General features: G+C 52.4%; 1 protein-coding gene across 1 annotated transcript; it reads left to right on the top strand.

The window, feature by feature from the left end:
• Positions 1 to 410: 410 nt before the first annotated feature.
• On the top strand, positions 411 to 18,946 carry LOC122915366. The gene is made up of 15 exons (XM_044262184.1): positions 411 to 519; positions 1,593 to 1,809; positions 2,928 to 3,032; positions 4,178 to 4,309; positions 5,066 to 5,150; positions 5,267 to 5,330; positions 5,768 to 5,853; positions 6,707 to 6,889; positions 9,603 to 9,656; positions 10,477 to 10,629; positions 11,814 to 11,881; positions 12,109 to 12,154; positions 13,915 to 13,978; positions 16,545 to 16,624; positions 18,881 to 18,946. The coding sequence occupies exons 1-15, from the start codon at positions 411 to 413 to the stop codon at positions 18,944 to 18,946; spliced, it is 1,512 nt and encodes a 503-aa protein (XP_044118119.1).
• Positions 18,947 to 20,977: the final 2,031 nt, after the last annotated feature.

The raw sequence follows: 20,977 nt of genomic DNA, 5'->3' as shown, positions 1-20,977 counted from the left end.
AGTAACAGCTGTGAGCACCCGGCTTGCTAAGCGCTCTGCACCTACTGTGGAATGCATTCCTCACCGCCACCATGTTCATCCCCATTTTACAGATGAGAATACTGAGGCACAGAGAGGTCGAGTAAGCTGCTCAGGGTCACACAGTCAGGCAGTAACAGAGCCTGGACTTGAAAGCAGTCCACACGAAGCGGAAGGTCAGTCCAGGAGGAAGAAACCGAAAGCACTAGGGTGAGAAGTGCAGGTAGGGTTCAAGGACTAGCAGATCTGGAGCTAGGGGGAACGGCAAGGAAAGCTGGAGAGAGGTTCTAGGGAAGGCAGAACTAGGAGACCCTAGACAATGGGTCCCTAGTGGGCATATGCAGGTGGCCACTGGGGTTCCCAGCTCTCTTCCACAGGTCATGACTGAGAGGATGCTGCTGTTCTGGGGGTCACTGCTATGCTGGGGGCTGCTGCCCCAGGCTCAAGGGAAGGCCCAACATCTGCTCTACCTGCGAATCAGCAAGAATCAGCTGGAAACAGGTAAAATTTAAGCAGTGGGCTTTAGAAGGCAAGATCTCGGGGAAGGGAAGGGGTGGAAGATGGTGCCATCTCCCTCCCCAAGGCTTCTCCTCTTCTGGCCTCCCCATCACCAGCAGCAGAATTTGCCTTCCTTCACCTAGACCTGACCTCATCTTTACACTACTCTAATACCTAATGTGGCTCCCCAGTACCCTCAAGAGACGCTCCAAATTCCTCACCTTGGCATTCAAGGCCCTGTATCCCCGACCTCTTCCACTGCCACCTGGAGTGGAAGAGGCCGGGGATACAGGACCTTGAATGACTTCCCAGTCTCCTTCCCTTCCTGTGATGTTTCTTCCATCTACAGGTCTCTTTCCCTACTTCCCAACGTGGTGAATTCTGACTCATCCTTTAAGGCAAAGCTCTCAAAGTTTTCCCAGGCAGGAGTCTCCTTCCTCTGAGCTCCCACAGCCCTTTGGTGAAGCCTCATCTATGGCATTGACCTGATGTGCTGTAGTTATCCTATCTGTCTCTCTCCCTTTTGACCATGAGTTCCTTTGACCAATGCCCACCTCCTACCCCATTCACTGGAGCCTAACCCCAATGAGCTTTCAGTTTAATAAAGTCACCAGACTCATTACCACCTCAGGGCCTTTGTACATGCTGTTCCCCCTGCCTCATTTGCTCTCCCCCCAGATCTTGCAATAATGGATTCCTCCACTTGACTCAGGACAGCTCAAAAGCCTCCTCCTCAAAGAGGCTTTCCCGGACCATCCTATCAAAAGTAGACCTTCACCTCAGTCATCTTCCAACTCAACTCCATTTCATTTTCTTTGTAGCACTTACTTTCAAAAATTGCCTTGTTCGCTTATTGGGATGCTGGGTGGTTGTCTGTCTCTCCCACCAGAATGTACTCTCCTCACGGGCAGACTGCACACTGTTCCCATTCCCTGAGCCCAAAAGAGAGTGTGCACTTAATAAATACTTGCTGCTAAATACCATCCAAATTGCTGACTGAGCGGGTGCCAGGGGGCGTTTGTTGAATGACCGAATGAACGGTGAGCCCCACCTTGAGGAGAGGCTCGTGTCCTCAGACATTTCAGACCTATTCTCGGAAAACCACATCCTGGACCGCATGGCCAGGATTCCTGTGACAGGGCCCACCAGTGAAGGTGTCACCATCCTGGACCACCTGCCCTTCGTAAAAGAAGGCCTCTCCAAGAAGAGCAGTGGGCTTGATCTGTCCCTGGTCGGGGACCTGCTCTCAGGGAAGAGCCTTCCACTGCTGACGGAGCTGCTCCAGGCTGGCGGGTGAGTCTGCAGAGGCTGACTCTGACCTTTCTTCCCGCTTCAGCCTCGGCCCTTTCCCTGAGCCACATCGTTCTCACATGTCAAGGGGATCCCTGGGCGGGTGGGAGGCCCGGTGGGGTTCCTGGGAGGTTCTCTGCAGTCTGGAAGGCACTCGGGCAAGTGCATCTTTCTTGTTCTAAATCTCTCCAAACCACTTAAAATCATCCAAGGAACAAAGCAGAGTCTGGATCGAGGGTCTCAGGCTGGCGCCCCTCCAGACCTCCACACTCAGCCTCCACCTGGGTATTGCAAACTTGCGTGGTGCTTTTTAAATATTTTCATTAAAAAAAATTAAAAACGTTTTAATGAATTGCCAATATGTAAAAATCAAAAGGGTTTGAATCAAAATCTAGGTTTTCTGATTGTAGAGTTTGTCAGAACTGCCGTAACAAAGTACCACGCAACAGGAATTCCTGTGGCTCACCCAACAGGGATTCATGGTGTCACGGTTCTGAAGGCCGGAAGTCCAAGATCAAGGTGTGGGCACGGCTGCCTACACGCCTCTCTCCTAGTTTGGGGCGGTTTGCTGCCCATTCTAGTGGACAGCAGATGAATCACCAGCTTGTATCTCATGTTCAAAAAGTACTCTGGGTTCCTCTCAGCTCGGGGAGATGCTGGGAACCAACGTCACTGAAGGGAGTGGAAGGCTCATGTCCTCCCCCCGGAATGCTCGGCCAGGCAGATGGTCCCTTAGCAGATGGCAGTAGGATCACCAGTCACCTTGCTTTCTCTGACTTTTGCCCGCCTGCTTCCCTTTTGCAGAATGCATATACTTGAATTCAGGCAGGCTCAAGGGCTCAAGGCACATAGACAGCCCCTCTACAGTATTCTCCCCATTTTGTAGAGGGTGATACTGAGGCCGGAAGAAGGGAAGGGACTCAGCCAGCTCTTGAAGACTTGGGCGCTGGAACTCTGGTCTCATTGTTCTTCATCTGGGCTGGGGCTCAGAGATGGGTTTGTCCGAAAGCTGTTCCTACTCCTCCTGGGGTCTGCCCTTATTCCAGCCAACCCAGACATGCAATACAGAACTACAATGGCTTTACCAGGCTGTACCAACACTCCCTGAACCCCTCTTGCAGGCTGGTCATAGAAGACGTCAAAGGACCTGAGGTTACCCTGCGTATCCTGAGCGACAGCCTGCTGCAGGTCACTCTGCGAAGCAAACTGTACCTCTCGCTCCAGGAGTGAGTACACGGGGTACTTGGTCGCCCCCCTCCTCGGTGCCTGGCAGGCCCACCCTCGTGGCTATGACTCAAGAGGCAGCTGTGCCGGGCCAGCAAAGGCCTCCTGCCTCTGTCATGAGAAGGCTCATAATAATTTTGCCATTGGGGCATATTTCAAAGTCATTTTTACTGACAGAGAAACAAGGGCGCAGAGTGGGAGAGGGACCTAGCCAGGACTGCGCCGTGAGGCATCAGTGTCCTCGGACCCCCCAGGTCAGGGAGCATGTGTCCCACCTGAAGGACAGGCGGATGCAGTAGCAGGATGATCTGAAGCGGGCGGCTGCAAGCTCACCTCAGAGCTCCGCACCCCGGGCCTCCACTCCCGCTCACCAGCCAGGCAACTTGAACAAGGGCCTCTGTTTCCTGGGCCTCGGTTTCCTCATCTACCAAATGGGTATGATCCTCTGCCCTTGGCTGTGGTGAGCATTCACTGCCGACCCAAGAGCTCGGAACAGCAGGCAACAGAGGGAGAGCTACGGGTGGGGTCGGCACGTGAAACAAATCTTCGTAAATGCCCTTCGGGAGTATGTCCACCCCTGGTTTTCTTGTAAAAATGTGGCTTTCTTGGTCTAGCTTCCCTTTTTAATAGATAAGGGAACACAGAGAAATATTTCTCTCTTATCATCGCCCTTGTAGTGATGGGCAGTAAAACCACAGCTTGGCCCTTGGCCTGGTGGGACTGGAGCACCATGAGCACCTGTGGCCCAGCTCAAGGTCACCATCAGCCCCACGTGATGGCCCCACTATGAGGATGCGGCTGGTGTTGGCAGCTCTCTCACTTGTTCCCAGGCATGAGATCCATATCTTTTTTTTTTTAAGATTTTATTTATTTATTTGACAGACAGAGATCACAAGTAGGCAGAGAGGCAGGCAGAGAGAGAGGAAGGGAAGCAGGCTCCCTGCTGAGCAGAGAGCCCGATGTGGGACTCGATCCCAGGACCCTGAGATCATGACCTGAGCCGAAGGCAGCAGCTTAACCCACTGAGCCACCCAGGCGCCCGAGATCCGTATCTTTAACGACTGCAGCTGCAGGTCACTAGCCTGGGACTTCCAGCCCCCACCTGAGGCTGTGGCTTGGAGCCTGCCTGGACACGCTGCCCCTACAGGGTACTACGGCTCAGAGTCCTCAAGAACATTCGCATTGGGGTACGGCTGGAACAGACGGGGAACAAGACCAAGGTGATGTTAGAGGAGTGCCACACCCCACCGGGATACCTAAGCATCAAGGTCCTGGAACAGTGAGTACCTGCCCACACCTGTGCTCCCACCGGGCAGGAGCAGATGCTGGGACTTCCGGCACTGCCCCCGCTGCCCAGCCCTTCCCTGGGCCTCACCGCAGGGGCTGCCTCTCCCCAGCCTCGTTTTCTGAGTGACCAAGGGCCTCAGGGACAGGGTCATCTCCGAGGCTGCAAGTGGCATACACCATCCATCAGCATTTCCTCTCTCGACATTGAATGTCATGGCTGAGAGTGGGCATCCACCCAGGTCAAGTCTCAGCTTGCCTGCTTCCTAACTCAGGGGCCCTGTACAAGCTATTTGACTTCTAGAGCCTGTTTCCTCACCAGTAAAATGGAATTGCCTAGCAAACCCAGCCAGCATGGCGTGGCTGTGGGGAAAAGATGAGCTAATCCACGTGCTGAGACAACCTTAGCACAAAAACCACCTCCTCCAGGAAGCCTTCCATCACTCTCCCTCCTTGAAAATCCCAGAGACCTTTATCAGAGAGGAAATAAAGAGATGGAGGCAGAGAGGGTCTATCAGGAAGAAATAAAGAGGAAGAGGATGTCTTGGAGAGGGAGCAAGAAGGCATGAAGAAGACAAAACAGAAAAGGAAAGGGTAGGGGTGGGGGAGGAGAAGAGACACAAGAAGGAAGCAGCCACTCTAGAGTTTCCCTACTACGCAAGCCCAGAAGCCCTGCCCTGGACTCCTGCATCTGGCCTCAGTTTCCCCTTCCATGGTGTCTCAGACTCCACCTGCCCTCCCCCACCACTAGGATGAACCCCCTCCTCGCAAACGCAGCTCTGGAGTTGGTGACAAGCGTCCTGGATGAGGCATTGCCCTTCCTCCTGCAGAAGATAGTATGTTGTTTGTCCTCCTCTGCCTCACGGGGCCGCTCCCACACCCTGGGATAGGGGTGTGACCCCGAGGGAGAGCACTTGGACCTGACAAGGACCCCGTCATGCCTTCCCTGCAGGTGTGCCCCTTGGCCACGACCCTACTCAACTCACTGCTGGAAGACCTGCTGCATGTCACTCTGCGTACGTAGCTCCTGGCCGAGGAAGCGGTTTATTTTCCATTCTCCTACTGGGTGCCAAGAATGATGCTCTAGGCTCTGAGAATATGACAGGAGACAAAACAAAGCCTACCCACAGGGAGCCTCCTTTCTAGTGGGGGCGAGAAAGGGCACTATGCCTTCTGACCTCGGCAAGTCATTTTCCCTTGGAGCCTCAGTCTCCCAATCTGTAAAACGGGACTAATGCTAGACCTCCAGAGCAGACTGCACTGCTGCAATAATACCTAGAACCAGGCACAAAGCTATTGCTCGGTAAATGTTCGTTGTCCCAAGAAGCATAGACCTAGCGCACAAGCAACTTCAAGCTAAGCAGAGATGGAGAATAGATTTCTGCCTGCTTCGCTGCCTCCCCACACCCATCCACCCTCCCCCAGGGGAAGCTGAGTCCTCGTTTCATTGCAGCCCCAGCCATCTCAGGGCCGGAAGACTTCCAGTACTGTGTCACCACCACGGAGTTCACAGACGAGGCCATCCTGATGAATGTTCGGGTAGGCCAGTCCCACTGGCCAGAGCAGACCCCTCTGGGGACATCTGCTGGCCTGGGGGGATGACAGCCAAAAAAGGAAAGTGAGGTGGGGCTTCTCTGAATAGGAGACAGAAAGAGGAGAAGGAAGAGGAGGAGGAGCAGGTAAAAGGAGGTAGTAGGCAAAAGAGGAGGAGAGAGAGAAGGAGGGAGAAGGAAGGGGACAGCTGGCAGGTGCCTGCCCTCGGGAGCCAGTACTGAGCCCAGAAAGTCCCACCTCAACCCTGGAGAGCAGGAGAGGCCACAGGGCTGAGTGTCCTGTGAGTGGGGATCAGGCTCCAACAAGAGGGCAGTTGGGACAGTTCAGGGCTACGGGATCATGCATAACACCCAGCTGGCAGGGACCCTTTAGATGGGGAAACCGAGGCCCAGAAAAGGGATGAGGCTGGCTGCCCAGCTCCCGTTCACTGCTCCTTCCCCCTCCCCCATGGAATGGTCAGAGGTGGGTCAGGCAGACAGGAAGGATAGGAGAGGATAGGAAGGAGGCACTGTTAACAAAAGCACAGAGGAGGGAATGGGTCAGATAAGGAAGAAGCGAGGAGCGGGGGCTCGTGAGTCCAAAACCCAGCTCCGCCTCTTACCCTGTGTAGGACCTTGAGTAAGTCACTTTACCCCCTCTGGGCTTCTGTTTCCTCATCTGTCAAATGGGGACAGTTACAGTTCCCAACTCACAGCACCCTTGTAAAGTTGAAATGAGATTGTGCACGTGTGTTTAGAACTGCCTAGCACATAGTGAGACCTTGATGTTGGTTACAGCTGTAACCAGTTGTTGGCCAGAGAAGCTGTTCCCACTGAGTTTCTCCATTGTGTTTCTGAAGCTTGTGACACCCTGCAGCCCCAGCCAGAGACCCCGAAGACCTGCCGGCCTGACCCCCCAACCCCTTCCAAAATTAGCCCAAGGCAGTATGGCGGACCTGGCTTTTAGGCTAGAAACCTACAATGACATCCTGTCCTGCCTCTACACCAGCAACGAGATCCGAGTGGACCCCCAGGACTCCAAAGTGAGTGCTTGAGAAAGAGGAATAACATAATTTTATTGCTTTACTTTTCACATGAAGAAACCAAGGCCCAGCTGGCAGAAGTGCCTTTCTGGGTGGACCTAGATAAGTCACTTCTCTCTGGACCTCCAGGGAGAAATCCTATTCAACCTTCAGAACCCAGCATAGAAGTCCCCTGCTCTAGGAAGACTTCCTTGAACATCCAGGTGCATTGTTTTTCTCTTCATAACACTTATCCATTCATTCATGCCATAAAAATTTATTGAAAGCCAATATGTGCCAGGCCCTGTGCACCCAGGGTCCCTGCCCTTAAAGATCTCAAAATCAAGGGGGAGAAAAGAACCTGAACAAGGAAACAGCCAGATAAATAAAATAATTTAGCTTATTTATAATAAGACCAATGGATCAGCAAGTGACTAGTGGCGATGACAGGGCTGTCCTGGGTGCCACAGTCAGTGAAGACATCTCTGAGGAGTGGCCTAAGTGGGGACAAGGAGGCACAGAAGTCTGCAAGAAGAGCAAGTGCCCAGGGTCGATGAGGGGATCACATGAGGGAGAAATCCACAAATGTCACTGCTGCAAAGCCCGTAGGAGCTCCTCACCACACCTAGTCTCTTCCCTGAAGTTAGTACCCTGCTGACCTCTCCAGCTCTGTCTCCTTACCCACTACGCTCTAGACACACAGGCTGAGCTGTCACCCACCTCAGGGCCTTTGTACATGCTAGTTGCTCTGCCCAGAACATTATACCTGCCACTGTTGGTCTTCGTGCAAATGTCATCTCCTCAGAGAGCCCTTCCTTGACCACCACATTGAAACACTTAAGATAAGCCATCCCCCTTTTCTCCTCCACTTCCTCTCTTTCTCTCTGTCCTTCTCCCTTCGAGACACTATGTGTATGGATAGAGTTGTATATGCAGAGTCATGTGTATACACAGACACACGTGTACGTATATTGGGGTTTATTATTTAACTTTGTGTGTTCACCTGTAGCTCCCGTTTTAAGGACAGGGACTATGGGTGGTAGAGTATGTCTACAGCACCCAGAGGGTGCCCCATAAACACTCAAATACAAAATCCCAAGATCTGTATCTAGAAAGGATCTAATTTTTTTTAAAGATTTTATTTATTTATTTGATAGAGAGAGAGCACAAGTAAGCAGAGCAGCAGGCAGAGGGAGAGAGAAAAGCAGGCTCTTCTGCTGAGCAGGGAGCCCGATGCAGGGCTCAATCCCAGGACCCCAAGATCACGACCTGAGCCAAAGGCAGAGGCTTAACCCACTGAGCCACCCAGGCACACCAGTATCTAAAGTTTTTTGCTCCGTTTTTTTGTTTGTTTGTTTGTTTGTTTGTTTGTTTTTTTAATGTAAGGAAACAAAGGCTCAGATAGGGAAAGTGACTTGCCCAAGGTGACCGAGCAGGTGAGATCAGGAATGGAGTCAGGTCTCCCCCTGCTATTCCCTCCTTCCCACACAGATAGGACAGCTCTGGAACAATTGTAAGTGAACACGGTAATTCCATGTCTGCAGAAATTCTTACACCAGTGGGCAAGGGTATTTGTGCAACGGTGCTCTCTTAGGTTTCACTTCCTACCAGGTGAAGAATAAAAAGTTAACCTAGGTCTCCATTAATAACAAATTGGTGGGGCACCTGGGTGACTCAGTGGGCTAAAGCCTCTGCCTTTGGCTCAGGTCATGATCCCAGGGTCCTGGGATCGAGCCCCACATCAGGCTCTCTGCTCAGCGAGGAGCCTGCTTCCCTTCCTCTCTCTGCCTGCCTCTCTGCCTGCTTGTGATCCCAGTCTATCAAATTAAAAAAAAATTGGTAAAATGAGTCTGGTTATGGTCATATAAGGCAGAACACTATGCAGCTGCTAAAGAATGGGGTTGTTCTATATATACTGACCTTGAGAGAAAAAAATAAGGTGCAGGACTACGTGGTTTGGAAGATCTCATCTGGGCATGCTTCCATGTGTGTAGAAAACACTCAGGAGGGGCGCCTGGGTGACTCAGTGGGTTAAAGCCTCTGCCTTCGACTCAGGTCATGATCTCAGGGTCCTGGGATCGAGCCCCGTATCGGGCTCTCTGCTCAGCGGGGAGCCTGCTTCCTCCTCTCTCTCTGCCTGCCTCTCTGGCTACTTGTGATCTCTGTCTGTCAAATAAATAAATAAATAAAATCTTTTTTAAAAAGAAAAGAAAACAGTCAGGATATACACCAAAATGCCAACAGTAGTTACCCCTGAAAATAGAATTTGGAGGAAAAGGGGAAGAGGTGTTGGGGTAGACCTTGTACTTTTTACTTTATACATTTTTTTACTGTTTTCTATCATGATTGGTGATTTTCAAAAACAGAAGGAGTATGGATAGATGGATAGAAATGTGGTAAAAGCAAGGAGAGGAAATGTTCTTTAAAGAATCTAGGTGATGAATATACAAATGTTCCTCTAAAATTTTTTCAGCTTTGCTGCCTATGTGGCAATCTTCACAGTGAAATATTGGGGGGAAGATCACTGAAACAATAAAATGTTAATATTTCCAGATAGATCATGGTGAGAAACCAGGTGAATGGCTCCTCCCAAGCTCACAGTGACTGACGTGCAGGTCATACATTCATTTGGAAGCAATTATACCTCACTGAACCCCACAGACACCCCTACCCCCAAAGCTGCTCAGAACAGATTTACAGGATTCTAAATGCCACATTTTTGCCCTTTTTCCAGGCTGCCAAGCTCATTCAACTGTTGCCCCCAGGAGAGCAGGAGCCTGGGCCCCGGGTAGGTGTGTTGCCAGCTTCCTTCCCCTTCCAGGAGATCCCCACCAGGATCTCAGGGAAGAGTCTGGGATCGGGTCAGGGTTGGGCCCCCAAGCAAGCTCCATTTGGCCAGAGTTCCCTACTGTGGACTCTGAAATTCTCAGGCACCATAAGGCTTAGAGGCATGGACTCAAGTAGGCACTTAGGTCATCGGCCCGGCCAGGTGGCTGGCACCATGACTCCACTAGGGGGTACCTACTGAGGCAGACAGAGGTGCGCATGCGAGCAACAGTGAGCAGTGACTGTGTCCCAGGCCCCTTCACCTACAGCCACCTAAGCCCCAGACACCCCGTGCTTTATTCCATACTCGTACATCAGCAAACAGGCACAGCAAGGTGACGTCAGTTGCCCAAGCTCATATTGCTGAGCAAGAGGCAGAACCAGGATCTGAAGTCAGTCCGGGACTCCACAATCCATGCTCAGTGTCCTCTCTCCAAAAGCTGTTAGAATATGAAACCACAATCCCAAAAGATAACCACAGCATCGCGAACTGCCGGGCTCCATGCTAAGCACTCTCCATGACTGAATTCATCTAATCTCCACAACAACCTTATAGAAGAGGCACGATTGTCCTTATTTGACAAGTATGAAAACAGAGAGTTGAAGAAACTTGAACGAAACTCCCCCAAGGTCATGTAGCAAGTTGCAGCAGAGCTAGAATACAAATTCCGAGACCCCGGCTCCAAAGACAATCCTCCAATGTTCCCATTCCTCCAAGCTGGGAATTGAGGAACTCCATCCTCTCTCCCTGTCTGCCCTTTTTCCGCTTTAACTTCACTCAGACTTCTAAGCAGTCCAGAGCAAGTGTGAGAGTGACCCTCAGCGCGCCCGACCCTCCCACTGTCCACATTGATGGCCACGCTGCCACCGTCACCCAGCCGGGCTCGCTGGTGCTGCTGGGGCCCGGCAACACCTCCTCTGTCTCCGTTTCCTGGGTGAGTAAGCCTCGAAATTCTTTGTTCCTGGGGGGTCTGGGTCCACATGGGGGCCCCTCGAGGGTCAGCTGACTGAAGCAGCAGCTGCCTTCACACCAGGTCTTCTGCTCGTATTCCATCGGTCCGCACCCAAACAGCTGTGCCTGTCTCCAGCACATTAACGTGCTTGAGTCCCGGTGCCCCTGAGTGCAGCAGCTCCCTGCGCCCCCCACGGACCTCCTTGGCAACTGAAGGATTTTCCCTCCCACCCCCTTGCTGCAAGGCTCAGGGCCTCACAGAGAGCTGTCAAGTCTTCTGGCTTCTTCCCTGGACGTGGCTCCATCAGAAGCCCTCGTCCCCAAAGCCAGGAGAGAGATCAGAGAAACAGTTCAAGAGGGACTCAGCATGCCTGTGTTCTCTACTCTATTCCTGGGGAAATACAGCTTTCCCCGAAGTCTCTACGTCTCCATTCTAAGCCCCCTTAGGATCCCTACTTCCCATTCCACAGACCTTACAATTAGGAAGTTCCCTCAGATACGAGGGCCTGGGGGGTGGCTCCACCACAGGAGAGCCCCACAGCACCCAATGTTCACAGGACCTTGGGGTCTGCCACGGGAGTTTGAGCAAGTTGTGGTCAAGAGACTGGTCATCTCTGGGGTGCCTGGTTGGCTCAGTGGGAAGAGCGTGTGACTCTTATCTCGGGGTTGTGAGTTCAAGCCCCTTGCTGGATGTAGAGATTACTTAAATAAATAAATAAAAACCTAAAAAAAAAAAAAAAGAAAAGAAATCGGTCGTCTCTAATCAGCATTGGGAAGTCCTATTTCTAGTCTATGAGGTGACCATGGGAATCACAGAGGCCCATAAACAACCCCCTCAAAACCAAGGCGCCCTCCGGCTTCCAGCAACCGTGATTCTACAGCTAAGTGCCTCATTGCAAAAGATTTTCTTTCTACTGGGCTGAGCCTCATACCCAGCACCAGCCTGCCCTGTCCTGGAGCGCCCAGCATCACCAGCGCCGTCTCCCATGGCCACAGCCACACAGGCACGGTCTGGACACACAGGACGAGCAGATGGGGCGGCGGGGAGAGCACCACGTGAGAGGGGCCAGCCCTCTCACAAGCGTTCATGGGGGTCAGGGTGAAGGGAATCCCTCTAGCTGGAACATAAACTCCTCTCCTGTTCTCACCTGATTTCAACCCCCATAGAATCTCCTTTCGAAAGCCGTGTTTTCATCGAGAAATCAGGAGTTAGAACTCCAGTTCACTCCAAACAGGTAATGTTGTTTGGTTTTGGATGTTCAGAAGAAATAAGAAGCGCTCTCGGTAGGGGAGTGAGGGGGGGGGTGTGTGGTCAGGGGTGCATTTCCGTGCCCGCTGTCAGCGCACAGAGCAGTGCATACAAGGTCGGGGGTGGGGGGGGGTGCTATGACCAATGCTCACTGAGCACAGCACCTCCAAGCAGCTGCCATGACCTGAAAGGGTGATCTCTTTTCTCTGCTAGCACCACAGTCACCCTGGGCCCTTACCCTGCCGGCCTTGCAAAGCAGGTGAGTCTCCCCTTACCTCTGGCCTCTCCGCGGTCCTGAAGGCCCCATCAGCAGGCCCAGAAAAAGGCCCTGAGCCACCCATGTAGGCAGTTGAAAGCCTCACTCACTTTCTATCATTGATCTCATCTTGTTCTGCTGTCCCCATACTCCGTGGGGTCAGGGGAGCCCCCAGAACTTAAACTTGTTCACTTTGCTCTTTCATACACTTAAAAAACAACTACGGAGCAGCCACCATGTGCCCAGGCTCGTCTTAGGTACTGGGGATATGTCAGTGAACAAAACAAGGGACCCTTGTGGCACCCACACTCCAGAAGGGTGAGGTCAGATCATGGACAATAAGCCCCGTCAGGTGAACTATACATTGTATGGAAACAGGTGCTGACGCTCTGAAAGAGTAGAAGGGATGGGGAATCGGGACGGCGGGTGCGGGTAATACTAAAAATGAACAGCCTCACTGAGAAGGTAAGTGTTTGAGCAAAGACTGGGGGAGGTGACAGTGGGGGCATCGGGAAGAAGGAACCCAAGGCCCGAAGGCAAAGGTGTGCCTGATGGTTCAGGGGAACAGGAGGGGGCCAGGGTGGTTGGATCCGAGGGATTGAGGAGAGGTCAGAGGGTGGGCAGGACCTCCTAGTGGGGTCCTGGTTCTTCTTGAGTGCGATAAAAGTTGATGGAGGGTTCCCAGCATAGAAGGAGCCGACTGGAGGGGGCTGGAGTGGAGGCAGGGAGGCCATCAAGCAGGCTGGTGGACAACACAGAGGCCTGATGAGGTTTGGACAAGATGGTGGCAGGTGGCAGAGGGGAGAGTGGCCACACTTGTTCTTGAGTCCACAGGTGGAGCACAGGGTCTCTTCTCTCAGGGTTGGTTGTTGCTCCTACACTGAACGCTTTTCACTGCCTCTGCCTGTCTGAGGGAGGCCCCCTAAAGTAACTCCCCCTTTTCCCCACCCTGGGAACCTTCCTCCACCCTCCGCTTCCACAGGACCGTGAACTCACATTCTAGCCCTTAATGGGGCAAGACTGCAAGATGGAAAAAACAACAAAATGAAAGGGCTGAACAAGAACATGTACTGGGAAACACTTGAAAATTATCAGCCCTGCTATATAAAATTATCAGCCCTGCTCTATCAGACCTTGCTCTGGCCTTACTTGCTTAGGATCCCAGACCTGAAAAGTCCTAAAGATTATCTTCCCAGATCAGGGATCCCTTCTGTGACATCATCAGAGGGCAGTCATCCATACCAGGGCTGCTGGGTATGGTTGCACTGGTCGTGCACTGTACAAGACACCCACACCATAGATAATACAGGTACAAATGTGTTTATAAAAGTCTCCCAAATGTCTTAAAGAAAGGGAGTCTTCCCAATCTGTCCAAATGAGTTGGGGCATCCCTGATCAATCTCTTGAACTTCTTAAACATCCCAGGTAAGAGGAGGCTTACTATCTCAATGAGAAAATTACTGTCCCATTATTTTCTGCGGTTTCTTCTGGCCCAACCTATTTGCTCTCCCCTGGGGTATCCCACAGAGTTATGAAGATGGTCCCTGTGACCAGGGTGAGGGTAACTCTTTTTCAGGCCCTTTAACTTTCCCCAGGCCTTTCACTATTTGGTCATCTGGTTCTAAAGCCCTTTAAAAAAGTAGTCCTGGGGACTACTTCTGATCTCCTGTGGGCACCTGTACAGTGGAGACACCTGATTCCCGTAGTCAGAATCTGCTAAGCCAGCCGAAGTGACTTTCCTGTTCCTTTTTCATCTGTTATAGGAAAAACGTATGGAGGCCCTTCTCGTAGAGCTTCTGAACACGCTATTCTTGCCCTATCACAACGGTGAGCCCCTGTGTTTCTCCTCGTGCCCATAGACCAGAAGTTGGGAGCATCAACTGTGTCCAAAGCTCTTCCGGGACAGCTGGCTTCCACCTGGTCCCCCAGAGTCGGTTAAGAATGGCCCCCGGGCAAGGCAGATGGAGGCAGGGGAGAGATGGAAATTTGGGATGTGGCAGATGGGAGGGTGGGAAGGGCCCCTGGGTGCCCTCCTGTTCTTTGCCCAGGCAGCTGGTGTGGGCAGGAGCTCAGAAGTGGGATGAGTGACCAGGAAGGGCTTCTTCTTAGGGGAATGGGGCTAGCGTCGTGGCAAGTGAGGACAGGAGGGGTCCTTCGAGACAGTGGAGCCCACGGCCCAGAGCTCCAGGCTTGCAGGGTCCAGGGAGATACCACTCACAAAGGAAGCCACCCGGGTGGGGCTGATGGCAAATGGGCCCTGCCCTGGGTGGGTGGCTGACACGAAGCTCAGTCAAAAGCTGCCAGCAGGGGGGATCTTTTGTATTTCGAGAGATGCTGCAAACCTGGATTTTTTGAGACATGACACCTAAGTTTAGGTATCAGCAACAAAATCAAGCTTTTCCAAAACAGCACTCAGTCCGGGCTCCCTCAGAAGCAGACTCTGAAATAACAGAGTGCAGGCAGACTTTGGGGGAGGTGACCCCAAAGGAAGTGGAAGGAGAGTGGAAAGTGGGTTCAAAGGAAGTGGAAGGAGCGTGGAAAGTGGGTTCTAGGGGAGTGTGGAGCCCAGCCCGGCTCCTCTGCGGCACAGAACCACTGCCCTCCCTCCCCCGACACTGCCTGGGTAACAATCGCCCACCTACTCACCTGATTCTTTGGTCAGCCCCTCTGTCCTTAAAGGAATGGTAAGCTGCCTGAGGGCAGGGACCCCGTGTTTCTTTCCATTGTGTCCCCCACACCCTGTCCAGTGCCTCCCACCCAGGACACACTTAGGAAGCACACGCAGGAAGTCTGGCAGAGCTGAGCCCAGCATCGGGCTCTCTGCTTCCCCTACAGGGCATCCCTCTGTGCTCCACCTTGAGGGCTCCTGTTAGGATGGCAGATGAGGCTAGAGGAGCAGGCAGGAGCTCAAATGCTGGTCAGGGTGAAGGGTTTGGCATCATTCCATGGCCCACGTGGCCAGGGAATGTTCTGGGCATAAAGTAAGTAAATCTGTGTTCAAGAAGGGGGACAAATTGGAAGTGGGGAAGAGTGGTAATGGAAGGTCTAACAAGGCAGCCAGTGAGTTCAGGTGGGCAAGGATGCCACCTGACCTGGCCAGTGCCTTCCACAGGCAGCTCATTCAGTAAGTGTATCTTAGATCCCGGACCACAGAGAGCTATGGCGAGGGATTAGAGATGACCCAGGAGCTAGGTCTCGTTCAAGAAGCCTAGATATTATTGCAGGGTCTGAACACCTAGGCCAGGGGGTGCCTTTCACACTGGGGTCCTGTCCATAGCTCCCCAATAAGGGAAAAAGGAGCAGGGCCAAAGCCACTGGGGAAATACAGAAGGACTGTCTGTAAGAAGCAGCCAAAGAGTAAGAAAACTGGGAGGAGAGAGATTCACAGAAGCCTGTGCTGCAGTCAGCGTCATCTGGTCCCAACACGGAGAGAAGATTGTGATGAGGAGGGGTCCAGAGTTTGGGAGCTGGGAGGCTGGCGACAGGGCCTCTGCAGATCAGAGGCCAGATGGGAGACCAGAGGCACATGTCCCTCTTCCTCTGTCCTGCCCCTCACCTAACTGGGCCAGAATGCACAGGGGTATGAGACCCTCCCTTGAGCCCGGAATGATGGTAGGAGCCAGGGCGAGATACACACAGGTCAGCACCAAGGTCGGGGCAGGAGCGGCCCATGCCAGGCCCTCGAAGTCAAATCTCAGAAACTCAGTTTGCCCAAAACTGAGTTTTGGGCAAATGATTAATTCTTCGAAATTCAATTTACTAAATTCTCCAAGTTACCATTTACCAATTTGACAAAAACTTACTCCAAGGACTACCATTCATGTATTTGGTAAATGAGTATATTCATGAATATTTTCTTGGATACATTTAATGGATATTTTCTTATTATATAACCAAATTCCTAGTGTTTTAAGGTTGATTTTTCAGTTTATACTGACTGTGTCTAAACTTTTTTTCTGAGATGTTTTCTGTCTCCGTTAACATTCTAAAATTTCTAGGAGCATAAACATTGTTTCAGAGGTTTTACGCGATTAAATGAGGAGAATGAAATTCATTAATAGTTTCCCAAGATGCCTTCAACAAACTGAACATTCCTTAAAATGATGCTAAGAAGAATATCTTCATAAGAATGTGTTCATAGTTACTGAATATATTCATGAAGAAATTCCCTCAAGATAGGTTTTTAATAAGTGGGTAGTGTAGCTGTTTAGAGATGTGGTTTTCTGGAGTGGGGTTGCCTGATACGGGACACTGTGCCCTGGGGAAGGGGAAGAGAAAGGGACCATGCCAAGTCCTTTCCCTGTTCTGGACAGTGCAGCAGACAGGGGTCGGCTGGCGTGGCCCCCCCTGTGCTCACCAGGGCACTGAGCTCCCCTCCCCACACCTTTCACAGAGCTGCTCAGAGAACAAAACCTCCCGCTGCCCAACGTCAAGGGCCTCTCCTTTGACCAGGCCCAAGTGGAGACCTCCAAGGTAAATGCCAAGAAAAAGAGCGTCCTGAGACCCGCCGGGGAGGTCGGAGCTAAAAGGGTCTTGGGGTCCTGCAGGTGCCTTGTCCCCATCCTGCGAGGGCAGAAGCTGAGGCTCGGGCCAAGGAGAGCCTCATGTCTATGTGGCAAGCCCTTTACCTCCCTCGTCTTACCATCTCATAGGCATCCTGGATGTGAAACCCCATTTATAGATGAGCAAACTGAGGCTCCACGGGGCTCCATGAATCCCTCAGGGATCCAGGCCCCAGGCTCAGGGACAGCTTCAGTCCCGCACACAGGTGGTCTTCACAATGAGCTGCATGAAGTTGATGTTATTATTTCGCCCAGTTTACAAAAGAGGGAACTAAGGCACAGAGAGGCAGAGACACTTGCCCAGGGCAACAGAGCCAGGGTTCCAACTGGGGTTTATCCAACTTCAAAGCCTTTACCCTTAGCCAGGTCCACCCACTTCCCTAGAACTCAGGTGTCCTGACCCCCAAAACAGGGCTGTTGCATCTGGCCCCTGCTTTCTGTGAACGGCCAGAGGAACCAGGCCGGCACTAGGCTGGCTAATTGCCCAGGAGGAAGATGAGGCCCAAGAGCAGAGGGCCAAGGAAACCAGCAGAGGAAACACAGAGTGGCTGCCAAGGGAAAGCGCCAACTCTGAATCTGCCCCTAGAGTCACCCCACCTCCTTGGCCTTCATCCCACCCCTCTGTGCGGTGAATCTAAGAGACAGATGGGGTTGGTGGGAAGGGGCAGAGCTCAGAGATGCCCTTCATTTCCCCATTTCCCACCTTCCCCAGATTCCCACTCTTAAACAGCAGTGCTGAAAGGGCTCTGGGGGGCAGGGCAGAGAGAGAATCAGACAGAACCTCCCATCTGGGTGACATCGGGCAAACCACCACCCCTCCCCCGGCCTCTTGTCCCGGTCTATAAAATCAGGATACAAAGACATAAGGTGGAGGAAAGGGTACCCCCTCAGAAGCACAAGGAACTGCTAGGACCGCTGATTTCAACCCACCCGACTCTGACCCACCATCCCAGACATAAGGTTTGAGTTTTAGGACCCTCTGCTCATGCCCCAGTTCTGGACCCAGGATGCCTGGTTCCTAGTCCTGACATTTGGGAGACACTAGAAATCTGGCTTCAGGAACCAGAAGTTAGGGCGCAGGAGGCGGGAGGAGGCAGCAGCGGTTTGTCTCATAAAATCCCAGCTCCTGGCCTGTGCTACTCACCACCTCCCCACCCCCCAGCCACCCCACCTCCCACTCCCACCATCCTCAGACCCCTCCCCCATATCCCTCCTCTGGACCCCACCCTGACCTTGACCCTGACCCTGGCAGGGAGGGGTCATCCCAGGATGACCCTAGGTTGGGGTGGAAGAGCTACTCCAGGTAATACAGGGGCTGGAGCTATCCAGGAATGATGCCACAGCTCCTGGCAAGGTGGGCCAGGAACGGCATTGTTCTGAATGCCAAAAAGTGCAAAGTCAGGACACAGCTCCTCAGCTCTCTCATAACCTGACCTATAGAGGCAATAGCTCATAGGCTCACCCACTGATTCACTTCTAGGCTGCCTCGCACTGTTGTGGCAGTTACATATTACAGAACTCTAACATGCACCACTCATACTGTGGTACACAAACCACATCACCTGGAATTGGGCAGTGCACTATCTGCACAACCTTACATGGCTGCCCTGATCACTCCCTCATTCATTCAGTCACTAATTTATTTATTCTATTAATACATATCACTGATTGCTCTATGCCTGGCCATGTGCTGAGTGATGCTGGGAGTTAGATCCAGTCTCTGAAACCCTCAGGAGCTCTCTCTTTGGTGGAAAAACAGGTAGAGGAGCAGATGGATTCCAACAGCATAGTCTGGGCATTGTGGGTGGGAGCAGGTGGAAGGCTCTAGCTGGATGAGAGACCCTATCTCATCCTATGATCAGGGTGACCCTAGCAGGACAAACCCCAACGCATCAGGAACATTAGAGAACTCTTGCTACGTAGGTTTTTAGGAAGAGCTCCAAGGACTGATCTGTTCCTTCCTTCACAAACATTCCCAAGACCCTTCTTCCCCTCCCATCTATCCCCTTGTCCAGTCTGTCCCTGACTCTGCCGTCTTGCCAACAGGGGAAGTTGTAACCTTAAGACATTTACAACCTCTCTCAAGATGTCTTGAGCCACCTCAGGGAGAGCTGGTTTAATGGGCAGCGAGGACAGATAGAGCATGTCTACCTGCTTCTATCCACAGGGTTATGTGCTACTGACTATTCCAGAGGAACAGCCGGTTCTCACTGAAGGCCTGTCCCTCCCCTAAGCCACACATGCTCTGGATCCTTGAGAGGCTGAGGATGGCTACAGTCACAGTGGAAAATCTCAGTCGCAATAAAGATGATTTTTGCTGGCGAAGGAGTCTGGTTCTGAGTGTGCTAAGGGATTCTGGGAGGTGGTGAGGCTACCCTGAAGTGCTCCTGTGTTCCCCTGGCCCCTGAGAGAGATATTCTGAATTCTGTCTTCAGTGTCTCAGGGAAAGGAGGCTCCTCGGAAAACAGAGAAAGAATCTGACCTTCAAGAGCCCATGGCCTAAGAAGATGGGACACAGAAAGGACACAGGGAATATGCATATACAGGAAAGGTTCCTGCTTAAGAGGGAGGACGAGGAGGGGGTGCTTCGGGAGCCCAGAGATATGTGGGAGGCCCCAAGCACAGAGGAAAGGGGTTATGGGAAACTGCCAGACCCCTAAGGGTGGAGCCAGGTCCAGGTGGAGGATTATGATACGGCCACACCACAGAGGTGTGACAGGCAGGACAGTGACCGTCATGTGCCCAAGAGCAGTGCCATCAAGGGAGAGAGTGAGAAGTCCCCCTCCCCACCCACATCCAGCCCCATGTGGCCCGGGCAGGGCAGGGCAGTGAGCAGAGAAAACCCGGCTCCCAGAGAGCTATGCATTCAGAAATGTCAATAGCTCCATGGCTGCCAAGGGCGGCAAAGCAGGTAGATGCCCCCTCCCACACCTGGGCATCTGCCAAAGTCTACAGCGAGTTAGGCCTGGCCCCAGAAAAAGGCAGATGAAAGGAAACTTTGGTTTGTGATAAAATCCCCATCACGGGCAGGATGGAGGCTCATAATAGTCTCTGTTTCAGGAGTGAAGAGGGGTCAGCAGCCCGGTAACCCCAGCTCACCTCTGGAAACTGGTGGGCCTGTGGGGAGGCCCTCCCGGCGGCCGGTTCTTCACCCACCTCCCGCAGCAGGTGGTGCCCCGCGTGGATCTGGTGCAAGGGTCCCTGGCCTGCAGTCAGAGGCTGCAGCCCAGAGCAAACACTGCTGTGGGTTCTCTGCTTGATCCCCCGACCTGTTCTACAAATATGAACCACGAGCCACAACCGTAAAGGAAATAAGTCCCCTACAAGCAGCCCGCAGAGAAGTCCCTGGGCGAGAGGACAGGGCCACCCTGCACTTTGGCCTTGCCGTCTCCCAGCCCTTGGTGCGTCCGTGATACACTAAGATCGGGTGAAGAGCTGAATCCTAAACCCAGAATTTTCCAAGTAGGGGACTAGTGGTGAGCACACTGCCTGGTGCATGGTAACTACATAGTAAGCACAAAACAATGGAATGAAGACAACCTCAGGACCTTGAAGAAAGCGGGCATGGCCCTGGCCTGCTCCTCAGCAGGAATGAGCTATCCAGCCATGAGAGGGCCTGCCTATCGAGGAAACCCCTCCTTTTCCCCCACCTGTGATATTGACAAGTGCATCTCACTTTATAGTCCAGGCACAAATACCTGCACAGACATTGCAGGCACGGCACTGACAGTCCATCAGATTCTACAATAACACTGAGTGGAACATGAGGGGCTGTGAAATGACCTCCATTTGCCCAGGCAGGGTTGCCCACACCCTTTCTGGTGCCGGAAGTCAAGACACGCGCTCCAAAGACCACCGTCCTCCTCCCTCTACCCCAGATGGCCTCGCCCTGCCCCCACTTCCATCCCAGGCCTCTTCGCTCAGCTGGGGAGCAAAGAGCCCAAAACACCTCTCCCATTCACCTGCTCCAGTGGCCTAAAGTCTTCCCCAGTGGCATCACTCCTGAAGGTCTTTTTAGGGAAATACACTTTTTGAGAAGTAGTTTTCCCATTTTTTCCAAGGCTAATGATTCATTTTCTCAAACAAAAGCTTACAAAGAAAACCGATACATAAAAGATGGCAAGCGAGAGGCTCTGACTAGAATGAGACCGGGAACTAGAGTCCTGCCCCTCTAGTGCCACCTTCTAACCCCCAAAGCAGACACACCTGAGGAAGCTCTAAGCTCCATGAGGTTAAGGCACTGGGTCACCCAGGAGGGAAGCCC

The sequence above is a fragment of the Neovison vison genome, chromosome 8, assembly GCF_020171115.1.
Source record: "Neovison vison isolate M4711 chromosome 8, ASM_NN_V1, whole genome shotgun sequence".
Lineage (NCBI taxonomy): Eukaryota > Metazoa > Chordata > Mammalia > Carnivora > Mustelidae > Neogale > Neogale vison.
This window is presented reverse-complemented; position numbering and strand designations above follow the sequence as displayed.